Here is a 10,775-nt window from a genome sequence, read left to right as displayed (position 1 = left end):
TCAGAGCAGCCCAAGTAAGTAAATCTCATTTTAGTGATGTGGGGCTTAGCATAAGTACTCCATTTTAGGTCTGTTGTCTTGTTTGTAACAGGGGTTATTTGAGGATATTATTACTAGCCCTTAGATCTTGCCCCTAGAAATTTCTGAAGTGTATAAAGATAGGATAATTAAATTGTATCTGAAGGCCACCATAGAAATCACCACGTTGATCTCCTGTTTTATTTACTGTTTATTTACTCTTCAAACAAATTAATCACAGTTACCTGATACGTCTTATCAAACAGCATAATCCAAGTGATAGAGAGCCAGCCATAGAAAATTCTACACATTTCTAAGTACTGTTTTAGCTACATCCTACAAATTTTGATGTATGCTGTTTCTGTTATCAGTTGGTTCTAAATGTTTTATAATTTTTATGACAGTTTCTTCTGTGACTCAAAGTTACTTGAAGGAATTTTTATTTCCAAACGTTTCAAGCTTTTCTAATTATGTTTTTTTATATTGAATTTAAACTTAATTGCATTATGATTAGAGAAAATGATTTATATCTTCCAGTCCTTTGAAAGGTTGTTAAGACTTACATTACGGCTCAGTATGTGGTCACAACCATATAGACACAACTATAGAGATAGAAAACGGATCATTCGTTGCTGAGGGCTGGAGGTGGGGATGGGGATTAATCACAGGCCCGCTCGAGGAGTTTTTGTGTTTTGTTGTTTTGGCATGACAGAAGTACTCCAGGCATTCTGACTAGCTCAGTTGGTAGAGCATGCAGTTCTTGATCTCAGGCTGTGAGTTTGAGCCCCACACTGGGTGGGGAGATTACAAAAAATAAAATCTTAAAAAAAGAAGTACTCCAAAACTGGGTTGTGGCAATGTTTGCACAACTCTGTAAATTTACTAAAACTCATTGAACTGTACACTCAAAAGAGATGAATTAATGATATGTAAATTAGATGCTCATAAACGTTGTCTTTAATGTATACATAGTCTTTGTATTTTTTAACTGGATTATTTAGTCCATTTATTCTTTTTGTAATTATAGATATATTTGGATTTTTTTCCTGTTGTTTTGTATTGTGTTTTCTGTATGTTCTACCTTTTTCATATTTCTTTTCTTCCTCCTTTCTTGTCTTCCTTTGTATTATTTTTTTCCTAATTCCATACTTCTCCCTCTATTAACCTGGAAGTGATACATTCTACTGCTGTCTTATAATGGTTACCCTGGAAATGTTAACATGCATACTTACAAATCAAAGTCTAGAGTTAATAGCTTTGCCCTTTTCTCAGATGACACAAGAAATTTAGAGTACATTCACTATAATAAGTCCCTGCTTATATCTATTGCTAAAGTTGCAATTTTTAATCCTGTAAGACATGTTTATTATTTTACAAAATCAATATTTAATTACTCACATATACACTTTTTTTTTTTTGCTATCATCCTGTATTATATCTCAGACTCTTCATCCATGATATTTTTCCCAAGAAATTTTTGTAACAAAAGGCAATATATTGTAGTGGTTAACAGCATGGCTTCCAGAGCTGAACTCTTTTTACTTTTTACATTGCTTTTTATTTTTGCTTTATCAATAGGGAAACTGAGGCAGAGGGTTACCCAGCAACATGCCAAGGGTCACATTTAATAAGTTGTAGGGGCAGGATTTAGATGCAGCAACTCCTTATATTTAAACCCAATAGCACCCCCTCCAATGTGGAGGGCTTATAAGAACCCATGGTCTAAGAAATCTGTTGGTGGTGCAATAGGCCAGAGGCCTTATCCACTGTCAGCAAATTTACGTGTAGGTTCAAATTCCTCCTACACCTTGAGGTTCATAAGTTCATAAAGAACTCCTCTGTAAAGATTAACTTTATAGGCAAATCACAGGTGACTTGAATTTCAGCCTTATGAATGCTTATAAAATCAATTTCTCTGTGTTTCTTGCATGTTTATTTTGCTTTAGGTAATTGGAACTGTCTGGCAAAATTTATAGGACAAGACTCCTTCCATAAAAATCCAGTTCTGTTTCTGGACTCTCTCCACCTTGCTTCCCTTATTCCTGGGCAGACTGACTATAAACCCTTGCTTTAGAAAGGAAATCACCAAATTCTCTCCAATATAAAGTCACTTAGATGTTGATAAACCTCAGGAGGGATTGTACGATGCAACTGTTAAATGCTAGATAGATTTTGAAGCCATCACTGGTGGAGAGGGTCCTTTCAGCAGAGTGGTTAGCATAGAACAATCTTCTAGGTCTTCTAGATTCTCCACGATCTCTATAAGCCTTTCTACTATGTCATAGGACAGCATACTGGAGGCATTGGCTCTGAACTTCCCCCGCAGGTCCTCCTTGCTCAGTGGCTTCCTCCAATGGCCATAGAAGGTCTCTGTGCACTCTGTGAAGGTGGCTCCATCGCTGAGAGTGACACTTATCTCACAGTAGAGTGTGTTGAAGCTTGGCAGGTTGTCCCGAGGGTGCTCCAGCTCCACCTTACCGAGCAGCTCCCTCACCTGTGGCCTGGCGATCTGGCATTTGTGGAATGATGGGATGGTGATGCCACCATCGAGCAGTGTGGCACAGGCCACATACTGGAATGAGTGACGAGCTTCATGCTCCGAGTCTGGGAAGGGCCTGTTGACATACTGGACATCTGGAACTCTGAGCACAATTCTCTCAATGCGGTCAGTGGGAAGCAGGGCTCTGTCTGTGACGAGGTGCTTTCGGACAGAGGCAGCTGCGTCCGCCACCCAGTGGGTGGCCAGGTGTGCCGGGAACCTCTTGAAGGCCACATCCTGCTGGTCCAGCAACCAAGTGTGGGAATCTAGGTTTGGAAGAATTTGTGGGGAATAATTGGCATAGAAGGCCCCAAAGCCTGTCTGCATGTCCAAGACCTGCTTGTTTCCTTGGAGCCCCAGCATTGCCAGAAAAGCGGATTCCATCCCATGCCTGGCAGCGTTGCCGATATGAAGAGGCTTGGTCTGAGTGGCAGCATTTGCCATGGGTGCCCCAGCATGAGAAACAGCAATAGCCAGGGCCTCCTGGCACTTTGCCGTGCTGAGTCCTAAAAACTTGGATGCAGCAGCCGCACTACCCAAAGTTCCTACCACTGAGGGGGGGTGGAATCTGAAAAGTAAAAAAAAAAGCAAAGAGTTGGAGAGTTACAGACCTCAGTCACCAGGAGGCACTGTCCTGTAGTAGTCAGGGGTGTAGATAATGCAGGCCCACTGCCTGGGTTCAAGTCTCAGCTCTGCCCACTTAGTAGCTGTGTGATTTCAAGAAAGTTACCCAACTTCTCTGCACCTGTTTCCTCTCCCATAAAATGGTGCTAATAATATCTACCCCATCGGGTTTTGTGAGTTTTGAATGAATCCACATGCTTACAATGGTGCCTGACACGGTAAATTTTTAATAATTATTGCCAGAAAGGCAAAAGTTGTTGTTTGCTGAAATCCCATGTAAGAAGCTATGAAAAGTGGAGAGCCTGGTAGAAACTGTGAAAATTAACTCAGTATTCCAATCTACCCCTCTCCTAGCAGGCGGGATCAAGTGGAAAAGTAAATACAAGATTGAACTACATGATACAGTCAACATGTGACCATTTTTGGTCAATGGGTTGAACAATTTCAAGATCTTCTGAATGTTCTCAATCTGAAGGACTTTAGCAAATTTCAAAGTAGATTCTGCTCTGAGATGAGATTAGGAAGATTCAAAGTACCCGTGGATGCCAAAATGACATGAATCACCCTCAGAGAGAGGCCCCGAATAATTTTATGGTCATGGTTGCTTGACTCTCAAAATCCAAAGGAGACTTTTCGTTAGTACTTCTGAAGTCACACCTTTGAATGTGGCTATATGGTTTGATATGTGCCTGGAAAATTGACTTAGCTGTCAGCGCTAATGTTCGTATTTTCAACTGAGCTAAACTCTATGTCAGAAGGCACCACAGAGATAACGATTGACAGGTGAAGGGGGAATATGTCTGCCTCTGGATGGGGCAGATTCTCTCCATACCTCTTTGGGATGTCACTGGCTTCCTTGGAGAAATGCATTAATTGGCCTTGTACTTCAATCCCAACATTGAATGCCAGCAGCAGATCAAGGCCAGAAAACTTTTGACTTGAAGGGAGAGCTTCTGTTAAAGCCATGAGGACGGGAAGGACAGCTCCAGAAGGGTGGGTAGCAGGATGCCATGTGTCATCAAAATCCATAGAGTGAATCTATGTAAACACACACACAGCAACCATAACCCAAAAAGGTATTTCCCTGAATGCAATGGCCAGTAAGGATTTAGTTTAGTAATTAACTTTATTTGATATGAAATTTTTAGACCTGATTATCTGAAAATAAAACCTATAAGCTGGCTGTAATTCTTAATCACATGGCTGGGCACTGGACATGCCATCCTCTGCCCAGAGCAGACAGGACTTTGGGGAGCAACTAGAGAGCCCCAGTGAACTTGGATCTTACCCAGGTGGCCAAAGCTCTCTGCCACAGCCCCTGGAAAGAGCTATATTCCCCCCTTAAAAATAAGGCTGTGAAATTAGGTGGTTGTTCCTCTCTCCCTCCCCCACCCTTCAAACGATGTGCACTAAAAGTTTAATGTCATTTATTCCATATCAGGCCATATATTTTTGTACCTTTTTATTATGAAATAATTTCAAACATACAGGGAAGTTGCAAGAACTATTGAACCCAGATTATTAAGTTATATATGTATTTTTACAATTTTTAATTTATTCATTAGAGACAGAGAGAGCATGAGAGGGCATGAGCAGGGGAGAGAGACAGAGGGAGAGGGAGAAGCATACACCCCACTGAGCCAGGAGCCCAACTCCAGACTCAATCCCAGGACCCGGAGAATGTGACCTGAGCGGAAGGCAGACTTTTAACAATCTAAGCCACCCACGTGCCCCAACTATTAGGCTATATTTTAAAATCATTATTTTCTGCTATAAGGTTTTATTCCTCTTCATCCTAGCCATTTGCTTATCCCTTATACGAAATTATAATAACCAGAAGTTCACTTAAAAATAGAATTCCATATCAGGGGGCTGGGTGGCTCAGTTGGTTAAGTGTCTGCCTCCGGCTCAGGTCAGGATCTCGGGGTCCTGGGATCAAGCCCTATGTCGGGCTCCCTGCTCAGCAGGGAGTCTTCTTCTCCCTCTCCTTCTCCCTCTGCCCCTCCCCCTGGATCGAGCTCTCTCTCTCTCTCTCACTCAAATAAATAAATAAAATCTTTTTAAAAAATAGAATTCCATATCTATTGGATGCAGCCAATCTGGACCCTGGACATTTACTTCTGGATGCACTATTGGGTTTGACTTTCAATATTCCAAGTTACTGTCCCACAAACCATAAAAAATATCTCAGAAATCCCAACATGTTCGTGTCTAAATTATATCTTGTATATAGATATGGACTGCTGCTGACACAAAGCAAAAAAAATTGTCAGATGAAAAGTGCTGATTTTGACTTCAGAAAATATAGACTCCATATGGCCATTGTTTCTTTCTCAATAAATATCTGGTGAATGAATGAATGGATGAAAAGCTGGTTATTGAATAGAAACTGGTACTGGTCAAAACAAAAGGAACTGAGTCTGGATGTCGAGTTTTATTTTTTTTGCTATATATATCCGAAGTTTAGGTACCTTAGGGTGTTTTTATCTAAGTCCTCCATCTTGTTTCCTGTACTTCACAATTTGTTTGAAAAGCATCAATTCACTGTCAAACACGAAAAGTTAAGTAACTACATAGAAGAGAGGACAGACCACTTCATCTCTCAGAACTTCCTTGATTCAGCCATGAAATATGGAAACTGAAAGATTTGTGATATATTTCCTGGCTCTGAAATTATTATTGTCTAACAGTTGAAAAGATATGTAAACCTCCTTACAGCCACACCATTCACAAAAGCAGCATATGGCGGCGGAAGCCTTAAGTCTGGTCGACCCCAAACACTGCTGGACACATTGGAACTGTAGATCTGGAACAAAAGAATGTCAATCAGTGATACAGAGTGGAAACATGACATGCCAAGTCACCACATAAAGAGCCGTTCCTCATTTTTAGAGGCATTACTTTAATAGTCCTTATTTGAACACTTTGTGCTGGATCACAGCTTTAACCATTGGATTCCTCTCTGCCTTGTCAAAGAATACACAACTTTCTCCATGGGAGGAAGAAGAGATGTTGTTGCTCTGTCCCAGACTGAGACCCCCAGGTGTACCAGGGGATGGAGTCTGAATTTATTCTTATTTATTCCTTGAGGGTAAATACCAGGGAAGGTAGACCAGTTGTCTATACCAAGTACATCCTTTGGAGAGTGGGTGTTCCATCTCCCACATACACACCCACTCTGCTCAGAGTGCTGAACCAGCTTTTTCTCCAGAGACTCTTAAAGTCTTTGCATGAATAAATGGTAGATGCTATTGGGGTAGACACTACTCCTAAGATTGGTCTTTAGAAAGTAACTTAGTGAAGAATATGGATGAATATTAAAACTCAGATAAATAGAGCACAAAACCATATACAACAATGCTACACACACCAACTACTATCTCTAAAACAAAGAGTAGAATAATAGACCATAAACACATTATCTCCGGGCACCTTGGTGGGTATACCTCATGAGCAGGCATTTGGTTTTATATCTAAAGTAGACACTGAGCTTCTTACCTTACTATATTCGCTGGCTTTGTGAAACACGTCTGTACTGGTTCCAAGGAAGCCAACGCCCAGGGTATCCAGGATCATTCTCTTGCTTCTTTGAATAACGTGATCTGTCAGGTGCCCCACTGTCAAGCCATGGATCACTCTGGCAAAGCTTTCTGTGACAGACTTTAAAGAGAGGAGTGTTAGAAGGGTACTATCCTCCATTTGTATTTGCTTATTCCTTGCTATACAAGAGCTTGAGGTACTTTTATGTGAAGAGTTTTGCTCCGCTAGGGAAAACCCAGTTAATCAACCTAAATTCCATTCCTGAGAAATGATGAGCACAGAGCCCCTGCTATGTGTGAGGCAAAGGGATGTGGAAATGCTCAATAGCCAGTTTTTGTCGAGGACACAGACCAACATGCAGATAATGGCCACAGAGTTGGATGGGCTACGGCGGAGGGAAGCACAGAGTTAGGAGACGATGGGAGGGACATCCTGCTCAGAAAGTGGGCATGCTTGGGAGCTGTGTATCCGTCTAGGAGCTGCCATTATTAGGTACGTGCCAGGTGTCATGCTGACTGTTGTAAATACAGTATCCATGGAATGCCACAAGTTTCTGGGTAGATATTATGAGCGTCATCTCGCTTTGCAGGTGAGGAGACCCAGACTTGATGTCACTAAGTTACACAACTCTTAAATGGTGGAGTTTGGACACAAATTCCTAAGGGTCTAACTCCAAACTGCTACATGTAATTATTAAGCCACGTTTCCTGAAGAGGAAAAGAAACATTGAAACACGTGCGGTTCTTGTTGAAAGTGAACATTTCTGGTCCCTACTCCAGACCGCCAGAATTAGACTACCCCCCACTCCCAAATGGACCAGAAGCTTTGGAAGCATAGCACAGGATTCTGTGTTTTCATTAAGATCGTCAGGTGATTCTTAAAGTGCTACCATGTCCAACATGCTAGCTACTTCCACATTGGCTATTGGGCATTTGAAATGTGGCTTGTCCAAACTAGGATGTCTTGTAAGAGTAAAATAAACACTGAATTTTGAAGACTTAGTAGGAAAAAAAGAATATAGAGTATCTCAATAATAATTATAAAATATTGATTATGTGCTAAGATGATAATAGTTAGGATATATTGGTAAATGAAATATACTATTATAACTAATTTTATCAGCTTTTTCTTACTTTTTAAAATATGGCCACTAGAAAATTTAAAATTACACTTGAGGATCACTTCCTGTTCATTCTTGTTGGTGGAGATTACCCAGAGGCTGGTTATGAAGACTTCTGGGAGTCAGCAGTTGAAGGTGCCCGGGACAAGGGTGGAAGTTAAAGGCAGAGGTGGCAGCGTGGACTGGGGCTTGGAGGTGTGAGATGCAGTGATTTAGGCAAAGCCCACCTGCAGAGCTGCACACAGGGGCAGAGGTAAGAGGGCTGTGCAGCCCAGGACCGAGAGGTGGAAGTTCCACTAGGATGAAGACTTTGACTTAACGGGGAGCCATGCTGTCTTTAAAAGGGTTGATATGATCAAACTGTTTTGCAAAGATGTCCGTCGGCCCTTGTTTAGAGAATGGATTGAGAGGGGTTGCCAGGGCAGATAAGAGACTGCTGCAGTAGCCCAGGTTCTGGGTGTGGATACGGCGGGGCCAGCTGCCAAGAGAGGGAGCACAGGAAGAGGGGCCACTGTCTGGACCGCAATGAGGGGCTCGATGTGAACTGGCTGAATATGAAGCTCCCAGGCTCATCCCAGTGGAGATGACCGTCCTGCTACGACCCGTAAACCAGACGATAAAAACCGGGGGGATTATTTGAATTTCAGAAGCAGCAGAGTGTTTTGCAATTCCTTTAAATATCAAGTTCTTCAATGTCTAGGCGATTGTTTTGTTTCCTACACGTCTTCCCAAGAGAACATCTACTATGTACAGCTAAAAATCCCCACTCTTCAATTGCATCTCACGACATGCCTAACACTTAGCCCCACTTAGTCAATGTCGGCTTGTTTCTCTTTCCTCTCTGACTATTGCATCATTGTACAACTTCCTTGCCTCCCTGAGCATCAGATACTGTATTTGAAAACATTAGCTATAGGGCGAGGGGTTTTTGAATCAGAGGATCTGGGGTGTCTGGGGCTCCCTGACGCTAAAATTAGTGCATGGCCCAAGGTTCAGAGATGGAACCAGGGCCCAGCTGAAAGTCCTCAGCCTGGCCACCAGCTAGTCCCCTATTTTCAGTCTTGAGAGGACCAAGTCTCAGAACCCATGCCATTTTCAAAAGGATAGGCTACATTGTATTTCTCTGAAGCTTTGGTAGAAAGGTGAGGGGAGCCTGGGCTGGGAGAGAGCAGGAGAAAAGACGGATGGGAGAGAGAGGGTGCTGGCATAGATGTTTCTGATTAGGATGGAAAATAACAAGTTTGATTGTCCTGCTGCTAGAAATGTGGGTAAACACATTTAAGGACAGAGTCAGGGAAGGAGGAAAAAGCACTGGCTTGATGATCCACCAAGTAAAACTTAGAGTTTTGAGAACTGCTTGGATCCCTTGTTCTAAGCAAAATGACCTCTTTTCACGCTCTCTTTCCATCCCCACAGCTTCCACAGCTGAGGGCATTTAGTGATCGGTTGTTCATCTCTCTGGGGTTAGAGCTGACCTGGGAGAGGCTTATGACGATGCATGTATGCCTGGGGAGCATGTGTCATGGGGGCATCAACATGGAGCCTGGAAGGGGACTGTGGCATCCGTTTGCATGATCCAGTGGCGCTACTGACCTATGGAGGTAGGGCCCCCCGGGGCTCTCCTGACAAGTCCTGGATAGCACCTGTGTCCCAAAGAAATGCTCCTGGGGAAGAAGGGGACATGAGAACATAACATGCAACTGCTCAGCTGGCTGTAGGATTGAGCCCATCTATTTCTAAAATGTTTTTTTGTTCTTCCTGATTTTCTCATGGCATATACAACTCTTTTTAGTAAAATACTGAGATCAATGTATAAATTAGGGCAAAGCGTGCAGCCTTTTGATAAATATTTCACAAGTTCCTGCCATATGTCTGGCCCTGTGCTAAGCTCTCTGGAATACCAAACCAAGATGTTAGGATTCCTGCCACAAAAAGATTATCTTCTCCAGGGAACTAAGGGCAGTAAGCAGATCATTAGAAAGGCAATCTGGCCATGCCAAATGGACACAGACAAAACCAGGAGGTTAAACTTTAATGAACTTGTAATGATTCATTTTCCTCCTAATTCTATGCAACAGGATCACATCTCTTACTGGGAAAACACCGATGAAAAACCAGATGCAGGTATTAGAAAGCCCAGAGGCTGTGAGAAATGCTAAAATGCCATTTTTGAAGAAGCAGCAGAAAGCTCTAAGGACACTGAGAAAAGGAGAGGTAAACTAGAAAACCACTTGAAATAAGCCATATAAGATGTGACAATACCTTGAGCATTGTGCCGAAAGCAGAGGCGTATCTCAGGCGGACACTGGAGGAGGACTTCGCTGGCTGGGTGGACTCCCTTTATACCTGTCACTCTTTCTAGCCCATTCCCTTTCTCCTGACCCTAAAGTTTCCACGATTTCAACACCTCCCACATACGTATGCTCGCTTCAACTTCCTCATGATGAGTTGTTTAACCTACCAGGGGATGAGGAATTAAACAAGGCCAGGAAGGAACAGAGATGGTCAAATGATTTCTCACACACATCAGGGAAGTGCACTGACAGCGAAGCTAGGATTGCATCCTGGGCTTAGATGCCATATAGCAAACGCAGAAAAATGCACACTTGTTTATCCAGGTATTCCCACTTCGAAAAATTTATGCTAAGGAAATCGGCATGGATGTATGGAAGAATCTAATGAAAAAATTCACAGATTTGCTTATAAGATTAAAAATTAGAACAATCAAGTGTCCCCAAATAGTGGGTTGGTGAAGTAAAGAGGGTATGCACAGTGTTTAAGACACACTCATTTCCCCCTTCCATGTCACCCCTGTTGGTCACCATTGTCTCGGGACAAATGTGCCAGCTCGAGTTCCTGGTAGCTTGAGATTAAGAATCTAGAAGGGCATTGGAAGTTAACCACACTTTCTCCCAGATCCATCCTTATTCGCTC

General features: G+C 42.4%; 1 protein-coding gene across 1 annotated transcript; it reads right to left on the bottom strand.

Annotated features, from left to right (window-relative positions):
• Positions 1–211: 211 nt before the first annotated feature.
• On the bottom strand, positions 212–10,269 carry ACOD1 (aconitate decarboxylase 1). The gene is made up of 5 exons (XM_008686656.2): positions 10,104–10,269; positions 6,680–6,841; positions 5,898–5,987; positions 4,014–4,219; positions 212–3,125 (listed from the first exon to the last, which is right to left on the bottom strand). The coding sequence occupies exons 1-5, from the start codon at positions 10,110–10,112 to the stop codon at positions 2,180–2,182; spliced, it is 1,413 nt and encodes a 470-aa protein (XP_008684878.2). The 5' UTR covers positions 10,113–10,269; the 3' UTR covers positions 212–2,179.
• Positions 10,270–10,775: the final 506 nt, after the last annotated feature.

The sequence above is a fragment of the Ursus maritimus genome, unplaced genomic scaffold, assembly GCF_017311325.1.
Source record: "Ursus maritimus isolate PB19 unplaced genomic scaffold, ASM1731132v1 scaffold_10, whole genome shotgun sequence".
In the NCBI taxonomy this organism is placed as follows: domain Eukaryota; kingdom Metazoa; phylum Chordata; class Mammalia; order Carnivora; family Ursidae; genus Ursus; species Ursus maritimus.
This window is presented reverse-complemented; position numbering and strand designations above follow the sequence as displayed.

Coding starts and splice junctions, on each gene's coding strand:
- ACOD1 (XM_008686656.2), bottom strand. Junction 4,220..5,897: donor CTTTTGTGAATGGTGTGGCT/GTAAGGAGGTTT, acceptor GTGTTTACATAG/ATTCACTCTATGGATTTTGA. Junction 3,126..4,013: donor GCCAGTGACATCCCAAAGAG/GTATGGAGAGAA, acceptor TTTACTTTTCAG/ATTCCACCCCCCCTCAGTGG.